Here is a 27,295-nt window from a genome sequence, read left to right as displayed (position 1 = left end):
ATTTATAAATCCAGGTACATGTTCACAATTGGGTATATTTTCAGAAAAGACCTGTGAAGATCGCCTTCAGTTCATCTTGAGGCCAAGTACAGTAGCTAGTGAAGAAGGCTAAGGCAAAGTTGTAAACTGTCTGACAGAGCACAGAAATTCTAAACAAAATGGCTGGAAGACTTGTAACTGTAACTGTAACTGTCCTCCCGTTGTTCATCAATTTGCTCGAGCGGGCCCAGTAACGTCTCCATCGTGAGACTCGTTACTGTGTTTGGCATATCGAATACGTCACAGGGAGCTTGCCAGGCTTTGTCGTGCGGGTGAGGTACTCCTGGTAGCTTGCCGGGCTCTTCGAGACGGGCAGAGGAATTGAACTTGGGTCGGCCATGTTGGCTGTATGCAAGACAAATGCCCTACCACTGTGCTATTGTTCCAGCCCAGGGCTTTAGGCCAAATATGTATAAATCAGGTTATATGATTTCTTTTCTAGTTACAGCAAAAAGAGAGAAATAATAAAGACACCACTAATTTAGTGAGCTTCCTGGGCATTACACAGACAGTCCAAAGGTACCTATTCATATGGGTGTTATTTTGTATCCCACTACATTGAATCCACTGGGTCCAGCATTCATCTCCCTTCATAAGCACTCATACAATATAGCCTTCAATACAGATTACTAGTTGGTAGAAATGAATATTTGAGATAACTATTCAAGACTTCTATCTCCGAGAAAGTGAGGAAATCTTGGGGCCCAGAATTGTTAGAAGAGTTCACTTACAGCTATGATTCAGAAAGGATGAGATGAAAAATATTGAAAAAATCTATACTGTATCTTTGTCCTCTATCAACTTGTTTAGTCTGCAAAATATATACTCTCATTCAGGAAAAGGAATTATCTTAACATTTTATTTTTGTTGATTGATGTGTAAAGACACAAAAACACATATTGCTTAACAATACAAATAATTTGCACCTGAAATTCATCTGCTTAGTCCCCTGGAGCCCTACAGATGGAAATATTTATAACAAATACAGCTGTGCTGGCAGTACTATTGCTTCAGAGAAAACTCAATATTGGTTTATGATCCAAGGATCTTATAGTCCAAAGAAATTAGAACGGAGTTATGAGAAACCTGGTTTCTAGTTTGGGTTTGTTTTTCCCAAAACAAAAAAAAGTCTTGTACTTTTCAGATGTGATGGCTTTGTTATCTTTGTTCTTGATTTTGTTTTTTCTTTTGGTTATTTTATTTTTTAACTCTAATGCTCTTTCTCTTAGCTAGTCATAAGAACCTACCCAGGTTTAGAGACCCCATTTAAATGTCACCTACTCTGTAAAGTTTTCCAGTCTTTTACCCTCCACCCTATATATCCCTGTCACCCTCAATTTTGTTCACACAGTCCTTTTGTTCTCTCTTGATTACACTACCACTTAAGAGTGATGTCTGTGCTTTAAGGGTTAAGTGCCTGCTTTAGTCATCAAACTCTCTCTCTAAGCGCTTACTGAAAGACCAAAAAAGTCTGAAAACACAGAAAAACATAAATTTTAAGAACATTAGTTATGTTTTCAAATAATACATCGCATATATTTTCTTCAATCTCTAGTTTGGTAGGCTAAATGCTTCCAAATTTAAAGACAGAAGTGTAGTCATCAATTTGGATTTTTTTAACTTTTTAGAGTTCCTGGATGTTTTAGACATATACCATCTCCAAGTTATTGAGTCATGTTGGCATGTCTATAAACTTAGCACCTCCTCTCTTTCATCTGTCAAGTGGAAATGTCACCTGATTTATAATTCTTTCAGTGTTATCACAAAGGTACATGAGAAAATGGCTATGCAAACCACTAAAGCAGTAAGAAACTACAAAATTCTTTTTCCATGAAATATACAAGGATTTACTTTGTGTCCATATTGTACCACTTGAGTATTCGGACTTTGGCTAACCCCATCACAGCTGCAATAAAGAAGATTCTCCATGAGCTGCTTAAGAGGAGAAGCCAAGTGGCTGATTACAGCTTAGGGCCCTGCCACAGCCATCAACATTTACCAAAGGGATGTTGGACTTCAAGTTGTTTCCAGTTGTGAAGGAGGAAAGTCATGGCCTCAGCCACCTGCTTCCTGTTTCCACCATGACTCACACCTTTCAGGTCTACTGAATGGAAATTCAGATGGAAATTGCTTACGCCCACTGCCCAAGGACCCTAAAGGTGCTAAGGTTCAGGTAGTTCTGTCAAAGGAGAATAAAGAATCTGATATCTAAATCTCAAGGGTACTGAGGCAAGGCAACAAAACACTTTTTAGTTTATTCAGTAAAAAATGTGTGTCCTCCACCACAGATTTGATTAGCAAGACTCTATTGTGCCCTAATAGGATGCACTGTCTTTTACCTTCTGGTCCCAAATGCACAATTGTAATTTAACTAAAAAGAAACAAAAAACTTAAATCAAAGGACATCCTAGCAAATAACTGGCCTGTGCTCTTCATTTGTATCATATCCTAATTTCTACAACTGCTCTCAAAGACAAAAAGGAGAAAACTGAAGGGCATTAGTACATTAAAGATACTAAAGAGACATGACATCGAAGGCAACTGTGGTGATAGATTGGATCATAGACCAGACCAGAAAAAATATTATTGAGCAACTGATAAAATCTGAATGTGCACTGATAATATATAATGGAATTATCATAATTGATTTCCTGATTTTTATAATGCTATGGTGATTACAAAATTTTAAAAATGCATATTTTAGAAGATATTTACTATAGTATTTTGGAGAGTATAGTGGCCATATACAGAGCTGTGTGACACCTCCAAATCTCACAATAATAAAATTCTAGTAGGAGCACACCAAATTAGATAGGAAAGTAACATAGTCACAGTCAGTCACGGTCCTCCCGTTGTTCATTGATTTGCTCGAGCGGGCCCAGTAACGTCTCCATTGGAGACTTTGTTGTTACTGTGTTTGGCATATCAAATACATCACGGGTAGCTTGCCAGGCTCTATCAAACTAAACTCAACAAACAAAAAAAAATAACACAGAAGGCTCAGCTAGCAACAAACAGCTTAGTAAATTTTCAGACAAGGACTTAATGACCCCATGGTGAGATATAACAATTAAGATAAGAGGTTCCAGCAATGCTGCCACCTATTAGCTTATTATAGTCCTCCAATGGCTAAATTAGAATTTAGCATTGGGTACAAAAGGAAAATAAAATAACCCATACATAATAAGCCTATAAAACCCCACCAGGAGAAACAGTATAATAATGTCAGCACTCACCTCAGTGTGTTTATTAAAAATGATAGGTCGTCGACCTAAATTCACTGAATCTGTCCATTGAAAACCTAATCATTTAAGTATACATAGCAAATGTCCAAACTTCCTCATGCTCTTTAAGGAAACTGCTGATGGAAGGTGCTGGGGTAAGATCACACTCCCAGAAGGAAAGTAAAGGTGGAAATTAGGGCAAAATTAAGGTAAGAATCAGTGCAGCATTGGTTAAATGCAAATAGTACAACAGAGTAGGCTACTTTGCATATAGAATTTCCTCATTAATAAGCTTTGTTGCTTAGAAGAGTAAGTGAAAGCTAATGTGAAAGCAATTTAAATTCATTTTACAGTCTCTGGATAGCATTGACTATCCATACAGATCAGTAAATCCTCCTTTGCAAAGTAAACCAAGAGGCTCAGAAAGACAATTACAAAGTTCTTATCGGGTGCCAGAAGTTTTAAGGGACCATTAAAGGAATAGAATAGGCATTAGAAGTACTGAAGCAGGCAACAGTCAGAATAACCAGGAAATTTAAATCCTGAAATGTAAAGGGAATAATGTTAAGCAGTAATGTGCAATTAAACATTTAACAATTTTTCTGTGAGAAAAATAAAAGCAAAATCAGCCACCTTGATTTTTTATGATTCCTATGGTACAAATATTCCTACTACAGTCCATTTCAGACTATACAATCAGCAATGCATATAATCAGATCTCATGAGCTAGTGTTAAAAGGTTTCAGGATACCAGTGGTGATGACCTGGTGCCAGTACTGTATCTGCCATCACTTAGCTATGTTATCTGAAAAAGTAACTTCATCTTTCTAAGTCTTAACTTCCTCACTTATAGAATAACAATCACAGAAGATTAGAGAATCAAGTGAAACTATAAAATATCTTCTAGCCACAAGAATCTATGATTCTGTGGAGTTGGCCATATTGATGGCTTTTTGTCTTTCACCATTTCACACCAAGTGTTGTAAGTAGGGGTAAGGAATCATTCAGGAAGGTAAGGAAGAGTGTGATAATTATCCCCACAAATTATACCCACATCACTTCAGAAATGCTATTTTTATGTCACTTCCACTGTCTGGGGCCTGGGGAACATAAAGTTGCCATCAGCATTTTCTTTTACATGTTTATGAATTGGAGAGAAAAGTGTTCCACCCATATCCTGAGGCTTTGGTGACACTTTCACTCAGAGTAGGTGGTTGGGATATCTGTACCTCTTCCTTTTGGCTAAATGTAACATGATGGAAATAAACTAAGGGTCAGAGGAATAAATCACAGTAACTAGACATTTGGCCTCTGCTGGTCCCAGTGGTTAAGGACCATGTAGGGAGATTTTGGCTTTGCTATGCTGAGGAAGTAGATGACAAAAAAACTTGTCACCTAGCCATTAAAAAATTCAAGGGTAAAGAGGTTTAGTAAGGTATAAGAGACATAATACCTTGTGCTTCCGGAGGCTGCCAGGACTTGTGGGCGTAGAGATGGGAGACTGCTTAGACTTGGGGGTAGAGAGCTGGCTGCTGGAGGTTCCGTTTGCTAGCCCAAGGCAAGAGAAAAGGAAGGGATAAAAATCAACAGCATTACAAAGGAACAAATTATCCTTCCCCTCTGAAAACACTAAGAACATTCAAACAAGGTACACAGACAACTGAGTGATTTGATGAGTGGAACAAAGGTGAAAAGAAACACATTCCTCAGAAAGGCAAGAAGTGCAATCCTCAGTTAATTAGATCTCAGCCCTGTGCAAGACAAGGCGTAATCCTCCCACTTGTTCCCTCCCTTGAGTGCTTCCAATTACAGGCTCTGTTTCTTTTCAGATCTTTTTTATATTCATTCCCAAGTTTGACCTTAACAGTATCTATGGGAGGAGCTAGTCTGGGAAAGTATTATTTTGTTTGTTTCAATTCTATAAGTAAGATAAGGGAGATATAAAGAGGTTATGTGCCTTACCTTAAGAGGGTGATTTGGACCAGGGCACATTTTTGTTGGTAAATGATGTGGCAGGTGGCAGGACAGTACCCTTATCAATCTTTCAGCCCCCTTTCTTATTCTGGCCATTGCTCCCTCTGCCCCCCAAACCTCTATTCTGCACACCCTTCTCTTTCTTATGCTCATTGACAAGAACACAAAGAAAGAGAAAGAGGACTACTCAAGAAGAAAATTGAGAACAAATTGAAGGTGAAAGTTCCATGACAAGATGGTAGGGAGAGAAGCAAACATTGAAACAAATTGGGAATGGGGGAGAGAGGTGACTTGGAAGATAAGGTAATAACTTAGGACAATGGTTAGGTCTAAAAGTAGATGACAAAAATAGGTAGGTAGAAAGACATAAAGACTGAGAAAAGGAGAAAATGGTGACCTGTTTGTCTGTAGTCAATAAAATGCTGGAAAATAGATGTTTTAGCTTTTAATATTTTCATATTCCATCATGTTCCCAAATTGTTCCATATTTCCTTGCAAAGGACAATTGAAATACTTAATCATGTAAAAATGTGGTTTACCCAAATGAAGCAATCAAACTTTTCATTTTTTATGGTTGTTGGGCCACACCCAGTTATACTCAGGGCTTACTCCTGGCTCTGCCCTCAGAGATCACTCCTGCTGGAGCTCAGGGACCACCAAGGGTATCAGGGACTGAACTCGGGCTGGCCACATGCAAGGCAAGCACCTTTCCCTGATATTCTATTGCTCTAACCCCAGCAAATAAACAGCTTTCAAAGTGGACTCATGGTCAGACATTTCATGCTAAATTTAAGATTTCTTTCTCCAATATCAGGAACTCCCATCGATAAAGTGAGATATTCTGAAATGCACTTTAAAAATAAAATAAAATATCACCAAGTTGTATAGGGAAAGAAGTGAAATAAGAATACAGGGATAGAAAAGAAGGGAGGGAAAGAGAAGAGGGGAGGAAGAAAGAGACAAACAAAGAGAGACAAAAACCATAAAAACTGTAAAAGTTAAGCAGCAACCTGGTCTGAGAATATTGCTGTAAAGCTTAAACTGATATTTCATGAGAATTTCTTGAGGATATACTTCTACATCAATTGTGGTCATGTTTTCTTGCATTTGAAAGTTCATGTATCAACTGTTGAAATGGAAGAGGCATCAGTGTGGTAGTTCCTGGTTCTAAGTAAGTGCAAGTGATCTGAACAATGAGGACTTATGCATATACTTTCTTGCTTTACTTTAGTATTCACCCAGTCTCTCACCCATTCATAGAGAAAAATTATCACTGTCAGGGCTTCCTGGAAGTCATGTTTTCTTTTAGCCAGTAGTTTTCTCTAAGCCAAGCAAAGATATTGAGATTTTAGAGATATATAAGTCTACTGTGGTGGGGAGGCAAGCAAGAATACATACTATACCCATACTATACCATGGCCATGCAATGGCATATTATTGGATTTCAGAGGAGAGATTTTGTAATTGAGGGAGTAAAAGAGAGATAAGAGGAGAAAACATGTGAGAATATCTTTAAAGATAAATCTGGGATAGATGAATCTATAGACAGAAAGTAGGTCAAGGGTTTCCAGTAGCTGGCTTGTGAGGACCAGGGTGGGGTGGTGGTATAGGTGTTAGGAGGAATTGAAGAGAATAGGCCAAGATATGTGAAGTTTCTTTAATGGTGATAAAGGTATCTAGCATTTAACAGTAGTGATTGTTACACAACTGCGTGACTAAAACCTACATTTAATTGTATATTTTAAGTGTGTGAATCCTTAGTGATGTGAATTACATCTTAATCAGGCCATTTCTTAAAAAATTGAGTTAGGCAAGTAAACTAAAAGGATAGTCTACATTTTAGAATTTCACAAGGAGGGACAAAAACGGGAGGTAGGAGAGAATACAGCACAGCATATTTACAGAAGTACACATATCTCTAAATGGTCCAAGCATAAGGTGCCAGCAGTGATTCCTAAGAGCTGATTGGAAAAAAGAACTAATGGGCAAGGTGTCTTTTGTGTGACCCAACCAGAAAATTTGGATCAATTTGTGAAAGAAATTTGGAAATGATGCCATCAAATTTATATTTTTAATCTAATTTTTCTTTCCAAAATTTTATTTTATTAAATAACCATGAATTGCAAAGTTATTCATACTTTGGGTTTTTACACAAAATATCCCCTCACCAGTCTGCTAAAGTGTCAGCTTCCTTCCAACATTCCAAGATTTTGTCTTCTGCCCCCAGCCCCCAACCCTATACCCAGCCTGCCATCTTAACAGGTACCTTTCAAATCTGGTTATTAAAATTTGTGTCTCAAGATTTCAGTGTTTTGACTCTGCGATTTGGATCTTTAACTCTATAATTCCTTAATATGACCAATGTGCCCGGGTCCCCTTTATCTCTGTCACCATTGCTTCTCATCTATCTCTTTTCCAACCACCCCCTTTTCTTTCCTTCTCCTCATTAAACTCTAGGGTCATAGAGTAACTGGATGAGGACTTAAAAAACTATTACTACACTTTCCCTGAACAGACTAAAAGATAGGGGAGGATAAAGGTAGGAGCAAAAGTGATTTTTAACCTTTTTACAGTTGTGAATTGGCAAGTGTCCTAGCTCCCACTATACTTGTACCATCCTCAGACCAGTACATAATAACCACTGTGGTAGACAGTGGTCTTCAATCTTTTCACACCTGTGAACAACCATGGGTCCATGGACTGGTGATTGAAAACCACTGGGTTACGTTTTCACCTTGTTTCAGAAGAAAGATGATGTGAACTTAAATGAAAGCAATGGCTATGAAGATACATGACATAGTGGTAGACAGAGACATAAAGTTTAGGCAAGTTTAGAGTATTATATGAACCAATATACCCTCTTTGTCACCCATAAAGAATGATCTGTGCCAAACCTGTGGGAGCTAAGTTTTGACAGGGCAGGCTTTCACTAAATAAAGGAGGCACTTTGCAAAAGGCAAGTCTATGAAGTCACAATAGGACAACATAGTCAATTGCTCTGCAGGAAAAGGAAATAGCTATTGGAGGAGGCCCTCCGGCACTATAGATGGTCCAGTAGCATTCAAGATAAGGGGAGTAATCATAAAAATCGCTCTGAGTCAACATAGTAAAAATCATCCTGACCTCAGCCATGAAGTGTAACAGAAATCTTATCTAGGCATCGCTAGGTAAGTTCCCTCATTTTGTTTCACAATAGCCGTATCCTTTTGAAAATCAGATTCAAGTTTCCCAGCATTCTTTTAGCCACATTATGAAGGGGTAGCTATTAAACTCCCAGTAGAAAAGCTCTCTCTTTCACTCATCTACTTATCTAGCTGAGAATGAGTTCAAAGATCTTGCCAAAATGTGAGAAATTGTTTCCTACAATAATGACTGTAATGAGTCATGGACTTAGATATGTATATTTAGGTTCTTTATTGAATTCTAGTTTTTTTGCAGTATCCTCTGATATTTTCTCCCCCCCCAAACTTTAGGGGTAATGCTTATTCCATCTATGTCTCTCTATATTTTATGGACATGTGTGTAGGTTTGTATTTTCCTCCAGCTATTCAATCTTAAATTTTCTGTAAACAAAAGGCTTTATTTTGTATCAACATCCAAGAAGCATTTTGGAAATCAATTTTAAATAATTTAACTGTGAATACTTCAGTCTTGAAAACTGCAAACTTCCCTGATGGAATGAAACTCAAGATGGACAGAGAAATGAGAAAATTGTAGAAGTATACCAGCAAATGTAGACTTGTTGCAGGAAAAAATTTCTTCACTTACAGACTAGATAAAAATGTATTCAAACACATTTATTTCTTCTATGAGTTACATGGAGGACAAACATGGCAGGGAGCCATTGATACGGATTCTGCTTTCTTTTTAGTGTTTTGGTTTGGGGGCTACACACTGAAGTACTCAGGGTTTACTCCTGGTTCTGCTCTCATGGAACATCCTGGTGTGCTTGAAGGAACATGTGAACTTCCAGGAATTGAACTTGGGTTGGCAAAGTGCAAGGCAAACACCCTACCTGATGCACTATGGCTCCAGCCCCTTTTATCTGCTTTTATTTTTTAAAGATTCTAATGCTAATTTATATTAAGTGTTAAAATTAGCAGCACAAAATAACTATAAATAGAATACGGTCAATAAACTGCATTGTATTGAACTGGCAAATCCATTGGAATGTTGTGACATTTCAGAGCCCGGCAAGCTACCGAGAGTATTCGATATGCCAGACACAGTAACAACAAAGTCTCCAATGGAGACGTTACTGGGCCCGCTCGAGCAAATCGACGATCAACGGGAGGGCCTTTACCTTTACCTTCAGCTTTAGAGACTAGAAATAACATTGTCCCTTCTCCCACCTCAGAATCACAACTGTGTTTTACTGTTGTCATCTTTTATTTGCACATAGTCAAAATACTGCCATTCCTTTATTCTCATCATAGATTTATTTTCCCTCTCTACAACAAGGTGTTACATGAGATTTTCAATTGCTTAGATAAGCTTATCAATCATATCAGTAAATAAAAATAACGCTCACTTTTTACTGAGTAATGACAATACTAAGTCTATAATAGTCCAGTTAGTCTTTATTTATTCCCCTTCACTCTTTTTCTTAATTTTTTTTTCTTTTTTGGGTCACGCCTGGCGATGCACAGGGGTTACTCCTGGCTCTGCACTCAGGAATTACCCCTGGCGGTGCTCAGGGGACCATATTGGTATGCTGGGAATCGAACCTGGGTCAGCCTTGTGTGAGGCAAATGCTCTACCCGCTGTTCTATTACTCCAGCCCCTATTCCCATTCACTCTTAATCTCTATTTCTTTTTCTGACACACATGCACTCCTATACACACATGCACACCTACACACATTTATTGTGCAAACAAATAATTTATGCATCTTGTGTCATTCACCTCAGGCCGCTTTTCAGTTTTTATTACATTGATCTTCCTTTTTAATATGACTTGTTTCAGGCATTCCTTCATATGGTAAATTTCTGATGGGGAGTAAGGAGAGGGACTGTCACTGTCCTCCCGTTGTTCATCGATTTGCTTGAGTGGGCACAGTAACATCTCCATTGGAGACTTTGTTGTTACTGTGTTTGGCATATCGAATACATCACGGGTAGCTTGCCAGGCTCTGCCGTGCTGGTGAAATACTCTCGGTAGCTTGCCAGGCTCTCCGAGAGGGGCGGAGGAATCAAACTCCGGTCAGCCATGTCGGCTGTGTGCAAGGCAAACGCCCTACCGCTGTGCTATCGCTCCAGCCCAAGGAGAGGGAAAAGATAATAAATAAGAAGAAATGGGTGCAGGCAAAGGAGCATGCATCCATCTTCTAGAAGTGGGTAAGGCGTTTATCTTGCACGCGGCCGACCTGGGTTCTATTCCTCTGCCCCTCTGGAGAGCCCGACTACCAAGAGTATCTCATCCACAGGGCAAAGCCTGCAAGCTCCCCTAGATGTATTCAGTACGCCAAAAACAGTAACAACAAGTCTCAAAATTTGTTGTGAGACTTTACTGGTGCCGCTTGAGCAAATCTATGAACAAAGGGAGGACAGTGCCACAGTGCTACAGTGATCTTATTTGGTTTACAAAGACCTTTTTCCCAGCCAAGGAACCGACGGGTATTGTAGACTTTGTTTCAATGTCTTGAAACAATAGTAGTCAAAGCAGCCAAGAGAGCAAATCACTAACTTCCTGGCCAGAACTCTCTGGAAAGATGCTGTTTGTGTCCTGTCCATCACCAATCTCAGCTGATACCTTTTGTATATGTAGCACTATTGCCAAGTGGGTCCTGCACAGTCTTGGTTTACTGGCTTCTCAAAATGATGACACTTCTACTTTTGACTCGGTGCTCATCTTTAGATTTTTGGCTCTATCAGAATGTGTGACACTAATTTATAGTAAGAAGTATATGTTGGTTTCAGTCTCCTTTCTGGCACAGAACTCTGAAAGCCCTTTAAAACTCCCTAAGCAATGAGAGCCATAAAGGTGTCTTTTGTTATGTTAAAGAGGACATTTTGGAAAGCACCCAATTATGGGGGTTGGTTGCCAAGAGAATCAAGCTTGTGATTAGAGGGTTAGAGCTTTCAATCCCTACCCCTGTCCTCCAGGGAGGGGAGAAGGCCTGGAGGTTAAATATATCATTAACAATCAATGATTTACCCAATCACTGCCTATGTAATGAGGCTTCCATAACTCCTCTCAACTACAGAACTTGAAGAGCTTTCAGGGTGTATATGAGGACATTTTGGTAGAGCAGAGTGCCCAGAGAAGGCACAGAAGCTCTGAGTACTTTCCTCATAATCTTCTATCTGGTTCTTCTTGTGTTATACTTTTACTGCAGACTAATAATCCAGGAAGTAAAATATTTCTCTCAGTTATGTGAGCTTCTCTAGTAAATGAATCAAACTGGATCATGTAAACCTCTGAGATATAATCAGTGAGTCAGCAATACAAGGTGACAATCTGGGATTGCAATCTGTCAAGGATACATGTGTATACATGTTGTGGGATGGGCAGTACAGTAAGATTAAGCTCTTTACCTGTGGAATCACAAACTAGCTCCAGATACATAGTCTTTGGTACAAACAAGTCTAATTGTCAGAAACTCAATTGTTTCGGGATATAAACAATTGATAGAGGGGATTACTTCAACCCACACTTGAAATTTGGGTCCCAGAATACTGCTTTAGAATTGAACAGGACATTGTGTGGTTGTAATCCAAACATGAAAGCTTGTAAGTATCTCACGGTGATTCAATAAAGTTAAAAAAAAGAATTGAACAGGACAAGGCCAAGTAATTTGGTCAGCAAAGTAATTAAATTTACTAATCTAGATTGAAAGGTATTTACATGTATGGAAGGAGGGAATCAGTTTTCAGGAGTGAGTCATAAGATGGAGTTGAATCAGTTTCCAAATGACAAGGAGAGAATCTAGTTTCTGCCGTGGTTATCCAATGACATAGTGGGATCACCAACCAAAGTTCTTGGATTCAGACTGTGGATTCACTTGTCGGGACTGATCCCTGGAATTAAGGATGAATCTCATGTGGAGTGACTATATACAGATTTGGTATGCCAGTTAAAAAACCTATCTAGGCAAAGTAGAATGGTAGCAGCAGGAATGGGTTTGGTTTGGCATCTACTTCCCAGACTTTGAATGGAAACCAGAGCGATTGAATGTTCATTCACTTACTTCTGTCATTTCCTTGAGCATTTCCTTCCCTAAAAAAAAAATCAGATTTTTTTTCTCCAGGGAGGGAAGTTGGCATATGAAGTATGTGTATATGTGCTATGGGGGGCATTATTATCCCAACACTTGAGCTAAACTCAAAATTAAGCTTCTTGATTTTATTTTGCTACCTAGGTTGAAACTAAAATATAGTTCTTGCTGAAAATATTCCCAGTCTATTAAAAAAGCCACCCCTATATTTGTGGTTGGATTTTTTTACAGTTTCCTTCAACGGAATTTGCCACATATAAGCTCACTTAATTTTCTTGATTAAATCCAAAAGAATGTCACCAGGAATTACTGCTCTCCCTTTCCCACAAGTTTACAGCAGCTCAAAAAGAGTATAACTTGCTTAAATGGCATAAACGGCCTTTTCGTGATGAATGGTGGCTTCAAGGTTTTGCTCACAGATTCATTTCAAAATTCCCCTAAGATTAGTATATCACTGAAACTGGAAGATAATCATGCATGCTAAGTGAGTCAGAAGGAAAAAGACGAATGCCAGATGATCCTGCTCATATGTAGAGTATAAAGAAACAAAGAAAGGGAATAGATGATCCCCAGTGGAAACAAACCCAGTGATACTGCCAAGAGCACATTGAACTGAAGCTGCAAAGGGGTGGTGGGAGAAGGAACCTTGGGAGAGTGGTGGAGCATTGTTGACACTGCAGTGGTGGAATAGTACTGCAAGTATATAACAACAAAAGGGAAACTGTTGAAACCACATTACCGCAAAAAATACCTTTAAAAAAGATATAGGCACCTCACTCATCTCCCATTGTCACCTTTTACCAATTGGTTTTCCGTCTTGTCCTCTGTATTTACCCAGTGCTTTGCAGAGGGAAATCTCAAAACAAAATCCAAACGCTTCCTCATTTTTTCTCATACTGATGTGCTCTAAGCCATCCTCCTTTCCAAAGAAACCCCATTTCCCCCACTATGTATACAGGAAGTTGAAAATTACTGACCCCTAGACTAATACATTGAAATAGTGAAAGGGATGAACAGGACAGTAAGAAGGAAGTAACTTAGAACTGTACTTCCTATGCCATTGATAATTGGTTCTTGTACCCTGAGCAATAGCTGGAGCAATAGCACAGTGGGTAGGGTATTTAGCTTCCAAGCGGCCCACCCAGTCGACCCGAGTTCGATTCCTCTGCCCCTTTAGGAGAGCCTGGCAAGCTACTGAGAGTGTCTCGCCTGCACGGCAAAGCCTGGCAAGCTCCCTGTGATGTATTTGATATGCCAAAAACAGTAACAAGTCTCACAATGGAGATGTTACTGGTGCCTGCTCGAGTAAATCTATGAACAACGGGAGGACAGTGCTACAGTGCTATGTATACAGGGAGTTTTTCTGGAAGGCCATCCAAGTGGAACCAAGGTGGTTTCAACTTACTTCAGAACAAGGCCAAAAGACTAGCCTGTGGTTTTCACACATTCATTTCAAAGAGCCCTTGGGCAGGGTGTCTGGATTTGTTTGACTAACTGTTTCCTCTCAGTAGAATGGCTTTTGTCCCTTTCCACAGACTCAAACATAAGTGAACCAAGAATTTAGAGCAAGAAACAGTTCTCTACTTTACTTATAATGCTGGTTCTTAGGCCAAATTTAATAATAGATTCTGAGAATCTGTATTTTCAGAATATGGAGCTTGAATTTCAAATCTATTACTTATAGTCTTGGCATTCAGTAATGACTCCTTTAAATTAGAGGAGTAAGAATATTTCCTATAGCAAAACAAATATGTGTACTCTGTCCTGCAATATTTTGATACAGTTCAGTTTCCTTCGATTAGAGGGCATTTGCAAGATGGTTAATGGAAGTGCCAAGATTGTTTTCAAGGGTTTGCTAACATTACCATAACTTTTCTTCCAACAGCCAATGTGTGTTGCACATATGAGTAGTTTTATTTAGTGGACATTCATGTTTTGAAATTTAGACGAGTTTGGAGAGGCAGATTTACCAGCCTACTCCATATAGTCCTATGTACTATGTTCATCACCACTTCTGTGACTTTTTTACTGCTATCCCACATGCCAGAAATTTCCATTTCCATATCAATTGAAGTTTTATCTTCCTCCAAGTCTCAATTTTTCCAGGAAGCTAACTCTTAGCATTCTAGCACTTGATGAGTTCTTTTCCCCATGCATTTTAAATTTACAATAGCATTTATTGCTATTAACTGTTATTCATTTGATGTTTAAGTAACTATTACCATTAACTACTATATAGCTGCCCTATAGACTGTAGACTATAGCGCTGTCTTGCCTGGGTTAAATCTCAACTCTGTACTTTACTAGCTGCTTGATCTTGGGTACTTAACTTTCATCTAGCTCAACTTTATCATAAATATGGAAATAATAGTATTTGCTTCATAAGTTTGTTATAAAGATTAAATAACATGCAAAGTGATTAGGACAGTTTTTACTACATATTAAGAACTCCAATGCATTTATACATTCATATCTATTAAATTTACATGTGACTGGTTCTACAAATAAATCTCAAGTTTCTTAGGGACAGGGAATTTGTATTATCATTCCTTTTCCTCATTGCATCTAGCATTGCTAGGCATACCACCAAACTAGGATATTTATTCAATTGTGTTCAAACAGAAGTCCTAGGCTGTGGAGGTTGCTAGAACCACTAGTACAAGGAGTTTAGTCAATTCCACTTCTCATGACCCATGTAGAAAACTCACCAGCCACCATAAACTGTGTGGTTCTATTATTTCCTAAACAGCTCTCTAACAACAATAAAATGTTGCCTTATAGGGAAGATAGGGAAGATCTATATAGGAATCTATATAGGAAAGATCTCACAATTCAACTAGACATGAACTATGGTTTTAGAAAGAATCAGAGTGGGGGTTGAGGGAAAACAAGGGAAGCTTTTTTCTATCTATATATTTGCCAGCGGTACCAATTCCCCTTGGAGTGCTAGTAGTGGAGCTGACAGAACCTATAGGACTGAGTACTGGAAACAAAGGTGTTTAATAACTCATGAATGTGTTCTATGCTACACTAAGATATACCACCCCACATCCCTCTTTCTGTACATTCCTTGCCTGGGGTTGGAGAAGAGAAGAAGTAATGAAGGAGGGGCTGGAGTGATAGCACAGTGGGTAGGGTGTTTGCCTTGCACACAGCCAACCAGGATTTCCCAGCATCTCATATCTCTGAGCACCTCCAGGAGTAATTCCTGAGTACAGAGCCAGGAATAACCCCTATGTATTGCCGGGTGTGACCCAAAAAGCAAAAGAAAAAAGTAGTAAAGGAAGGAACATTCCACAGAAGCCTTTCTATATGCCCGTCTGGGTCCTCTGCATACTGCCTCAAAGACAGAAGTAATCCTATTATAATCAACAAAAATGGGCTCTGACTCTTGGATACTAAAGAGTTTGTAGTAAGACATTGGTAAGGCCAAATGCTATTATACTTCCTTTTGTCTTAGCTTCCTGATATTAAGAAAACAGAAACCTGGACTTATTTCAATTAGCATAGGGTTTTGTTACATCCTCATAGCTACAAATAGCAATATTTTATCTTTTTTCTAGTTAAATAATATTCTGTTGTTTATAGATATGCAGAGATAAATAAACCACATATCCTTTATCCATTTATGTATTGAGAAAAGATTCCAGAGGGGAAGGGAGTGTGAGTGAATGAAATGTATAAAGGGGTCAAACATGGTGGTGGTAGATGAAAACTGTATTTCTGGTGGTAATTATGGTAAAGTATATCCAGATGTCAAATCAATGCTGAATATAATGATATACTTCAATGTTACTTCAATGGATTTTTAGATTGGACAACTTTATTTTCCCAACTTAATTCATGGTACTATTTATGAGTTGGGGCTGAAGCGATAGCACAGCGGGTAGGGCGTTTGCCTTGCAGAGGCCGACCTGGGTCCGATTTGTCCGTCCCTCTCGGAGAGCCCAGCAAGTTATTGAGAGTATCCTGCCTGCAGGGCAGAGCCTGGCAAGCTCCCCGTGGTGTATTCAATATGCTAAAAACAGTAACAACAAGTCTCACAATGGACACATTACTGGTGCCCGCTGGAACAAATCAATGAACAAAGGGAGGACTGTGCTACAGTGTTATTTATGAGTTGACAACCAAGGTAATAGATTTGTGAATAATTTTCTAAAATTCAGACCATTGAATTCATGCAATAGTATCATCTTGAATCTCTTTTATGTGACAGGAAAAAATTCTCTCTAATATAATACGAGCTAGTCACATGTGTTATTGAGCATTTGAAGTAAAATGAGATATATTGTTAGAATGAAATGAAGCCCAATTTCAAATGCTGTAAATACTGTAAAATATCCCATTTTACTTTCTCACATTGGGCCAGGGAGATGGCTCAGAGTGTTGGGGGATATATGTTGGATGTAGAAGCACCAAGTTTTATTCTTACAACCAAATGATCCACTGAACAGCGCTAAGAGTGACCTTTGAGCACTGTGCAGGAAATATCCCCCAAACACTACCAGATATGACTCCAAAACAATAAAAATTTTCTTACATGGTAACTTTGAAGAATGAAATGATAATTTCAAAAATTAATTTTGATCAACATTGCTGAAGTGATAATATTTTGGGTTTTTTGAGTAAACTAATAATTAAAACTATTTTCACATGATTTTTTCATTGAATCACCATGAGATATAGTTACAGACTTATATACTTTCATAATTATGTTTCAGTCATACAATGATCGAGCACCCATCCCTCGACCATCAATGTTCCCAGTATCCCTCCTGCCACCCGCACCCTTTCTTACCCACTGCCCCTTGGCAGGCACATTCCCTCTTACGCTCTCTCTCCTTTTGGGTGTTATGGTTTGCAATACAGGTACTAAAAGGCGATCATGTTTGGTCTATAGTCTACTTTCAGCACACATCTCCCATCCCGAGCAATCCCTCCAACCATAATTTACTTAGTGCTTCTTTCTCTATCCCAGCTGCCTTTCCCCCCAGCTTGTGAGGCCAGTTTCCAAGCTGTGGTGTGATCCTCCTGGCACTTATCTCTAGTCTTTAGGTGTTAGTCTCCTATTATGTCACTTTATATTCCACAAATGAATGCAGTCATTCTATGTCCCTTTATTTTCACATGTTTTAAAAATATTTTAATTGGTGCCCATGGATGTAACCCAGGACTTCATACATGCAAAACATGTGCTCTATCATTGTGCTATATTCCTGGCCTATTTCTTTAAGCTTTTCTGTGTAAACAGAGGTATTCAGAGCTTACTCTGGGCTCTGCACTCATGGATCACTCTTGATGGTACTTAGAGGACTATAGGTAGGGCCAAGGATTGAACTGGGGGAGGTCAAATAAAGACAAGCGCCATAAACCTTGTGCTGTCTCTCAGGCCTGTATTTCCTTTAACTTTTAACTGTGACTGCCAAATTACATAGAGGTCTCATATTTCTGAGAAAAATTATATTTATGTTAGAGCTGTTCTGGGCTGGAGTGATAGTACAGTGGGTTGGGCATTTGCCTTGCACACAGCCAACCCAGGTTCGATTCCTCTGTCCCTCTCGGAGAGCCCGGTAAGCTACCGAGAGTATCCCGCCTGCATGGCAGAGCCTGGCAAGCTCCCCGTGGCATATTTGATATGCCAAAAACAGTAACAACAAGTCTCACAATGAACATGTTACTGGTGACCTCTTGAGCAAATCGATGAACAATAGGAGGACAGTGCTACAGAGCTGTTCTAGAAAAGTAAATTCAGAAAGGTGAGAAGTGGTCACTCTATGGTTGCAACCCACAACAGACTCTTTGGTTTAGAAAAGAGAAAGAAAATTCTAGGTACAAAGAAATTGTACCCAGAAGGACTCTGGGGTACAATTCTCTAACAAACACACACATAAATACACACACACACACGCACACATACACACTTTTTTGTCCCTGGAACTGCCCTTTCAAAGATTGTATATTGTGGTAAAGAATCCATTCTTTTGTGCTTGGAAACAGAGACGTTTTGACTTTTTAGAAATGGGTGTACAGAGGTCAAGGGAATTGGGGTGGGATACTTTAGGTTGCTATAACAATGACTTACTGTTGAAGAATAGCAAACTAATTATCACATTACAATTGTCTCTGCCTACCAAGGAGAGTAATTAGCTTCCTTGGAGTCTTTCAAAAACATTCCTTCCCAGCAACTAGCTACTTTGTTCTTTTGGTTCAATTTAATTCAATTCAACTAGTGGTAGTTATATAAAAAGAAAATTAACACATTAATGACTAAAAAGGAAACAATCACAGTCTCCCTTAGTTTCAAATCCAGGTTTACCTTTGCCTATCAAAATAACAAGTCCTTAGTTACTCAAAATGTGACCATTTTTTTTTTCAAATATCTCATAGACATCTGGGCCCAATTTTCTCTGTATACTGTAGGCCCTTGGGGGACTTTAAAGACAAACATAGCAAATTAAACTTGGATCTTAAGAGTCCATCAGTTCTGTCCAGTAAGAATTCTCTCCTAACAGCAATATTATATAGACAACTAAATCCTTTCTCTAACTTGAGTTTAGGACTTACTAACAGACATTCCATCTGATACATACTCATTATTGGCAGGATAGACTTGAAAATAATAAAATAGAAAGATTTTGATTTATTTATGGGCAGAACAGGAAAGAGACACATTAAGGATTAAGGAATATGGAATAAAGTTATGATGCAAATTACAGACCAAAGAGATCAATTTACTAAACCTCAAGTCAAACTGAAACCAGATATTAACTGAAAATGAACATGACTACATATATATGTTAGGATACATGCATATATGTGTGTGTTAGGATATACATATTTTTTCAAGCCAGAATCAAACCAATATATTTTCTAATGAACTAGAACATCAAAACATTCCTTTAACCGAATCTTAACTGAACCAATATTTCATTTGGTTTGACTTCCTGTTAAAAAGGAACATTTTTGTGTGTGTGTTTTTTTTAATTTTATTGAATCACCGTGAGATAGTTACAAGCTTTCATGTTTGGGTTACAATCACAAAATGATCAAACACCCAACCCTCCCCCAGAGCACATTCTCCACCACCAATATCCCCGGTATACCCGCCCCCTTTACCACCCTCCCTCTGCCTCCATGGCAGACATGATTCCTTATAATCTCTGTCTACTTTTGGGCGTTATGGTTTGCAATACAGACCCTGAGAAGTTACACTGTTTCGTAAAAAGGAACATTTTTGGCTTTCCTTTGCCTTCAAAGGAAGGTAGTTAAAATTCCCTGGAAATGGTTTATCTTCTACAACTTTTAGTTATTTAAGATGAATAAAAAAATGTGAATCTCTGCACAAGTTTCAGGCCTAAGAGAGATTAACAGAGGTTGGAAACAGAATGACATTACTGAGTCCTAAATAATGAAAAACAAATTTCAGATCCACTTAATGTTATCATTCTTTGGTTAAATGTATATTAACTTGCATAATACATATTAAATATTGACACTTTAATAATTATTTTTCATTTTTGAAATACTATTTTTCTTAAATTAATGACTGTAAGAAGTTCATGCTGATGAAAAATTGTATTTTGTATAGCCCATTCTTCTGGTGATACTGAGAAAGTTATAGTGCTCTGTGAATTGAAAATAGCTTATAACAATGGAAAGTTATTTTAACCTATAGAATTGCAAATTCTGTTTCAATCAAAATGGAAACCAAATCTTGGAGAAGTTAAGGATTCATTCTAATTCACAAAATTGGGAAGTTGGAATGTGGTGCAGATGGGCCTTCCAAGGTTGTCCGTAATTCTGATCTCTGCCTCCCACTTCTCCTCAAATTGGTTGCTCTCTTTATCTCTTATGTGTATAAGTACATCTTCATTCCTTTCCAATAGTAAGAGAGTTGTGAAGCAGCAGTAGCTGTCCTTGTCTGTCTGAGTCTGGGTTGGATCTATTGTAAGTCCTTTCAATTTGACAAATAACCACAATTGTATCCCAATGTGTTACTTCTATGTCTCTAATCTTGGAATCAATGAAGTGACTGTTATATAGGAAGGAAAGTCTGTAAATAGCATGTTGAAGATTATGCTTTACCATATATTTAAGCTGTATAATTATAGGTAGTTGTGTTCATGTATACTGGGTAACCAAATTGGATACAGTATGCAAAGAAGTTTACTTAAATTTTCTGCCACTTTAGGATTTCTAAGCAGTGGGTTAAGTGTTGGTTTAAAAAATGTAGCACTGTAGCACTGTCCTCCCATTGTTCATCGATTTGCTTGAGCGGGCATCAGTAATGTCTCACAACAAATTGTGAGACTTGTTGTTACTGTTTTTGGTATATCCAATACATCAACGGGGAGCTTGCCAGGTTTTGCATGCAGGCAAGATACTCTCGGTAGCTTGCCGGACTCTCTGAGAGGGGCGGAGGAAAAAATAGGTCCACAAATTTCTGTATATGGTAACCTTCAAGATGTCGAGCAATTTTTTTTCCTTGAATGCTGAATTTGCTTAGTGATGTTCTTAATAGACTAAAACAGAGGTGACACAAATGGATCGTAAAAGACAGTATAGTTTCTTCACTCTCTCCACTCAGTCTTTCTAACAGCCATCTTGTATATGAACCCCACAGTCCCAGCTGAGTCGTTAGGTGACTGCATCCCCTTCAAATACCTTGACTACAAGTAAATGAAACCTCCTGAGCTACAGTGAACCAACAACTTAGCAACTTCATAAATTCGAATCCACAGAACTGCAAAATAATTTTATTTAGTCACACTCTGGAGCAATAGCACAGCGGTAGGGCGTTTACCTTGCATGCATCCAACATGGCCGACCCGAGTTCGATTCCTCCGCCCCTCTCGGAGAGCCCGGCAAGCTACCGAGAGGATCTCACCCGCACGGCAGAGCCTGGCAAGCTCCCCCGTGGTGTATTTGATATGCCAAACACAGTAACAACAAAGTCTCCAATGGAGACGTTACTGGGCCCGCTCGAGCAAATCGATGAATGGGAGGGCCTTTACCTTTTACCTTTTAGTCACACTCAGTGTTCAAGGATACACCTGGATCATCTCAGATCAGTACTTGGTGGGGACATTCCCAGTACTGGTTGGGGGAGATTTAACCCAGGCCTCTGGCATGCAAAGCATATGGTCCAGTTTATTGAGCTATCTCTTCAACCCTAAATGTTTCTCTTGGATTTTTTTTGGGGGGGACTATCCATGGTAGTGCTCAGGGTTTAATCCTGACTCTGCACTCAGGGATCACTTCTGATGGACTCAGGGGACCATACATGGCTACCATAAGTGTTCTACCACTGTATTATCACTCTGGCTCCCTAAATGTTTCTTCAGTGACTAAGGTTTGGAGTAATTTGCTTCCCAGCAGGGGATAAGCAATACAGTTAAGAACCTAGAAAAAATGATATTTTTGAACCATGATAAGCTTAAGGATTAATACTCAACTTTATACATTTGTACCAAGTTATAAAATTTACTGCTTTGTAAGGCTTTGCTTGGAATCCTTACCAACAATTTCATTTTGAACCCAAGTGCCAAAACCTAGGTCTTCGTAGTTTTTGCATATGAGTTTGTTTTAGATTGATTTATATGCTGCTCTGTAAAATTAACAATAATATGACCAAAGACAAATATTTTTATTTCTTCAGCAAACTATCTAAATCTATAAACATGATGTGTGAAATATATTATGTATTTCTCTTATGTATGTTTAAAATAAAAATATTTTTGAGCATCTATTGGGATTTAGGCACTGTGCTTGGCACTGAGGATACAGAAATGAACATGACACCTTGGCTTTGTAAGGCTCAGAATTTAGGGCAGTATACAAGTAAACATAATTAAAACAGCACGGTGACTAATACTCCAGAGGTACAAATAACATACTGTGATAATGTATATAATAAAACAATTATTTCTATTCATGGTCTTAAAATATAAATAGGAGTTTTCAAGCAAAGTAAAGTGGTTGGAGGGATGTCATTACAGGTATTAGCTAACAGGGTGTGCAAAGACATTGATGTATAAAAAGCCTGAGGGTTTTCTTTTGATAGTTTAATTTCTTCCTCTGTAACTGAAAACTGAAGAGATTTCTGGTGAGAATCTTATTCCAAGGAATGTGAGGCAAGCTAGACAGGATGATTATTTAGGCCAAAAGAATTTAAAACTAATAGTTTTTTCCAACCTGCCTCAGAATTGGAGGAAAGAGAGAACATGTTTGTGCTGTCAACCTAAAGGTTTTCAGGCTAAAAGAGTTATGGTACACTCTGAGTCCTTGGAGGACAAATGTGGTCTTTTAGTCATGTGATTTCCTTACCACAAAGAACTCAAATTGTCTGTGCATGAGTCAAATGAGTTTTTCAAAGTGGACTTGAGTCACTTAGTATCTTATAGATCAGTGCCACTCAAACTTCAGAAGCAAGAACATATATCATAAAGGCAAACCAACATCTGCTTCCACCAAAAAAATCATGCTATGAAAAAGTCAACTGAAGTAAATGACTTACTTGGGCATAGGTAATTTATTTTTGACACAGCCACTGCTCTTGTCACATACAGTTAAATGGTTCATGGTTGGGTCAGGAGTGATCCATAGAACAGATTGTTAGATCACTACCATTCACTTGTAAAATTCTGTATGACAAAATATTTTTACCTTAAAATATAACCTATACTTTTCCTGCTTACTGTGAGAGCGATGTAATTTATCATTTTGACTTAGAAGTAGTCTAAAGTCAAATTATAAGTTGAAGTATTTCAAGTACAAGGACATTTTCAGGTATTATTTGTATTGGGAGGTTGGGACTATACACAGCGGTACTCAGGGTTTTCTAGGTATGTGCTCAGGAATCACTCCTGGCTATACGAGGTGTTGGTGGGGACCAAACTCAGGTAGGTCACTTTCAAAGCAAACACTGTATATCATAACACTAGTACTGTCTCTCATGCTCAGGTGTTATTTTTCACATTCTTGCTTTTTAATTTGATTTTCTATTTCACATTTATGTTCGGATTAATTATTTAACTCTGCTTTTACTAGGTGATGCTAACGATGATGACAATGAAGACAAAAGAGCAATCATGGCAAAAGGAGTCAAGTTTCTGGTTGTATTCACTTGAGTCAGAGATGTGACTGTTTTTCCATGACTCCAAACAAGTTTGACTATTTTGTCTATGAATTGATATATTTTGCAACATGGAGACACAATGATGTTCATGAGGAATTCATTCTTCAGCATGCATAGAGTATCAGTCTCCATAAAATCAGCGTGCACAGTTAGGAGAAGAGCACTCACCGTCTTGGTCGTTACCTGAGTCAGCTGGAGACTTGCTCCGGCGCATGGGGCCAGGGCTCTTAGCTGAACTCTTCTGAGGTGTTGGAGATGCCTTTGGGCCAGCTGCAGCTGATGGGTTCCCCTTCATTACTCGGCATTCTGTTGTAAAAAGACACAAACAGCATAGTAGAACCAAGGGTAAAAATGAGGCCTAGTACATTATCAGTCTCTGGAAACTGGCACAAGTACCACAGGCCAAAGCAATATTGATTCAGTACTCCAAGGTGGTCCTCATTGTTCGTGAGACAGATGGCTCTGCAGAAGAAGGCATGGGAGAAATTTTCAAAAGTCACCTGGACTAAGCCAGGTGTTTAAATCCCTGGATTATGAAAACAAGGGAAGAAGTTGAAAAGCAGGTTGAGTAGGTAATTAAATAGTCAACTTAATCATTTGTGGACAACTAAGTCTCAATATAGCACCTGTTAACATAATGTTAAATTAATTTCCTTAGAGGAGAGATTGACAGCTCAGAGGTTGCAGTCACATGGATGAAATTATTTTATTTTCAGTAAGGGAGAAGTTAGCATTTATTATTCATTATATGCCACATGTTGTAATAGGAATTATTGGGGGTATCTTAGCATTTTATATGAATAAGCATTCCCACACTTTCACTATGAATTATTTGTAGTTATTTTCAGTCTCAGTAAACATTAGCACAATTTCCTATGTTGATTTAATGAATAAATGGGCCTGTAGTGATTCTGCGACTCTGAATTTTAGAAAACTCCTGGGTGTGTAGGAGACTTGGCTCAGTATTCCTGCTACTTGACTGAGCCAAGAGTCTGACACATTCCAAGCACCTTTCCTAAGCAAGTCACTCAGCATTCTTACTAGGGTCACTTTCAGAGGTAATTCTGCATATTAGGAAGACTATTACTTTCATTTTGTGGATGAGAATGATGCATTTAAACCTCTTGCTTGGGGAAGAAATAGTAGCACAAAAACTGACAGCAAAGTTTCTTGAGTGCTTGTTTCTAGTGCTTATTTCACTGTATTTACCCCAAGGGAATGTTTTGCTGCTCAAAGTGAAACCAGTTATGCACAGAGTTGTCTCTTATTTTGCAAACTTGAGGGTCACCTCCTACTTAAAGACACAGTGAAATATCAGTTCCCGAGAAAATTTAAGAATAATTTCTGGTAAATTTAGATTATTAAGGAAACTGTGTCCAAAAATGGTTATTTCTGTTTGCTTTCCCTTTTGATTTTGAAAACTTTGGTGATCAGTACTCAAAGCTGAAAATGTAGAAAGTATATAAAATTGGACATTTCCTGGGATTTGTTGGAAAAAAATGTTTGGTTATTTCCATACTCTCAAAGAGAAGAGAAGAGAAACTCACTCTCTTTAAGGATTCTTGTCACTTCTAGTTGTCCATAAAGTCTTTATTGGTACAACTATCTTTTTTCTGGACACTTGACTTCTTATAAATGGAAAATATGTTTTCAATGCATCTTTCCAGCAGAATGATGTCCTGCACCTGTTGCAATTTGCACTATGTCATCATTAACTTACACCTGAACCTTGGACTCAAGCAGAGTGAGATATGGGGATACTCCCCTTCTTCCTGAGATTAATAACCATGTGGAATGTTGAGTCATTATTCAGGGGAGTGGAGCAACAAGCTAGAAAGTGGGGGAAAAGAAATAGGTTTAATATTAAGGATATAGAAGAAAACATTTCTAAAATGGAACCATAAAACAACGCTGATTGCTGGAGAATGTTGACTGGAAAAAACATATGCATACAATATTCAAGTTCTGACTACAAGTGGTCCTTCCTGTGGTCTGATTGTGTATGTTAGACTATATGACAAAAGGTGATTCAAATACATGGTCGTTAGTGGGGTGTAGTATCATTTATATCATAAATGTTAGTGATTTTGGACACTTATCAACTGGGACCATACAATAAACTCGTCAGTTATGTACTCATGTATCTAAATATAAAGAAGATTTGATATTTGTCTTTGAGGGATAGCACAGAGGTAGGACATTTGCCTTGCATGCAGCCAGTCCGGCCGAGCCGGGTTCGATTCCTCTGTCCCTCTCGGAGAGCCTGGCAAGCTACCGAGAGTATTCAATATGCCAAACAGAGTAACAAGAAGTCTCACAATGGAGACATTACTGGGCCCGCTTGAGCAAATCGATGAACAACGGGAGGACAGTGTTTGTTTATTTGGACCAATCACTTATATTCTCTAGGTCAGGGGAATCCATAGAAACCTTAAGAACATGAGGGATCAATGGATATTTAAAACAGAGAGGATGTACTTACCATTTTCATCCAGAGAAAAGTCATCCTGAGCATAGCGAAATTTTTCAGGACCACAGGCAATAAACACATCATCATCACCAAAGAAATCATGGAGACAGGTTACCTATGGAGAAAAAACACACACTGGATTGGTTTTTGATGCTTTTGTGACAATGAACTGTCTGACATATAAGCAGTGGTAAAAAATATCTTTCTATCTGGATCATACTCTCTAGTCCCTAGAGACTTTCTTTTTAACTCCCAAGCTCAGATTCTATACCATGGCCCTGACTAAGTAAAGACAAACTCTTCGTCATTGTCTTTCCATGTTTCATTTGTGGCAACTTTTTCCCATTACATCAAGAAAATAAAGAGAGTCCTAGAAACATAAAGATATGCTGTCCAGGGAGTTGATTGAGAGGTGAAGGATATTCTCTCTTTGATGAATTTTGAGAGAAAGGACACTAGTTACTGCACTTTGGAATCAAAGAAACTACAATTCTGTTTTAAAATGTGCCAATTAACTGCCATGGTTCAGAATACTATTCCTCTCTGGAGAACCAAGAAGAGAAAACTGTACTGCTCACTAAAACTTAAGAGGTTCATGCAGGAATCAGGCTCCAGGATACTTCTTGCACTTCAATGCCATCTTCACTGCTGCTTTTTACCAGACACCTTTCTGCACAAAGAAGTAAGGGTCTCTGGAAAAATATGCGGTTTCCTAAAGGCTCCCCACTTCTCAGCTTTTCAAATTACATCTGGTAATTATTCCAATACATCAGGGAAACCCCAGGAGAAACCATAGATTAAAAAAAATTCTTATTCCAACTCTTGGCTTAAAAATGTTCAAAGCTTCTAATTGTTTTAAGCTATCCATTCAAGCTGCCAAAATGGATTTCCAAAGGCACAGTGCTCACAAACTAACAACAGCTTGCTGGTTGCAAAGGGCAATATGTTGCAATCGAAAAATATTTATGTGAATAACATCACCCCCACCCAGGGTGTATTCAATCACCATTCTCCCAGCCAAGATCATTATAAGCCCTAAACAAAGAGAGATGCTTAAAGACTGTCCCATTGTCTCGGTCCCCCAATCATCCAACACATGCCAAGAAAAGGGAGGGACACTGGGAAGTCTTCCATATTAGTATCCCAGCCCTAGGTTTTGACCTCATCAACACCATTCTTCAGCCTATTTGTCCCTCGTCCATTCATTCCACAATCACATATTGATAAGTAGAGCT

At 38.5% G+C, this 27,295-nt stretch overlaps 1 protein-coding gene across 2 annotated transcripts in view; it reads right to left on the bottom strand.

Annotated features, from left to right (window-relative positions):
* Nucleotides 1-27,295, bottom strand: part of DCX (doublecortin) — a 155,859-nt gene that overhangs the window by 13,396 nt on the left and 115,168 nt on the right. Inside the window, exons 4-6 of one of the 2 annotated variants that reach the window (XM_056125749.1) lie at nt 26,073-26,175; nt 23,759-23,896; nt 4,717-4,811 (exon numbers count right to left, since the gene is read on the bottom strand). In XM_056125749.1, the coding sequence (XP_055981724.1) occupies nt 4,717-4,811; nt 23,759-23,896; nt 26,073-26,175 (336 nt within the window). The remainder of the gene's footprint in view (nt 1-4,716; nt 4,812-23,758; nt 23,897-26,072; nt 26,176-27,295) is intronic. The other variant, XM_056125750.1, reaches the window with a different exon arrangement.

Source organism: Sorex fumeus, unplaced genomic scaffold (genome assembly GCF_029834395.1).
Source record: "Sorex fumeus unplaced genomic scaffold, SorFum_2.1 ptg000058l, whole genome shotgun sequence".
NCBI lineage: Eukaryota > Metazoa > Chordata > Mammalia > Eulipotyphla > Soricidae > Sorex > Sorex fumeus.
This window is presented reverse-complemented; position numbering and strand designations above follow the sequence as displayed.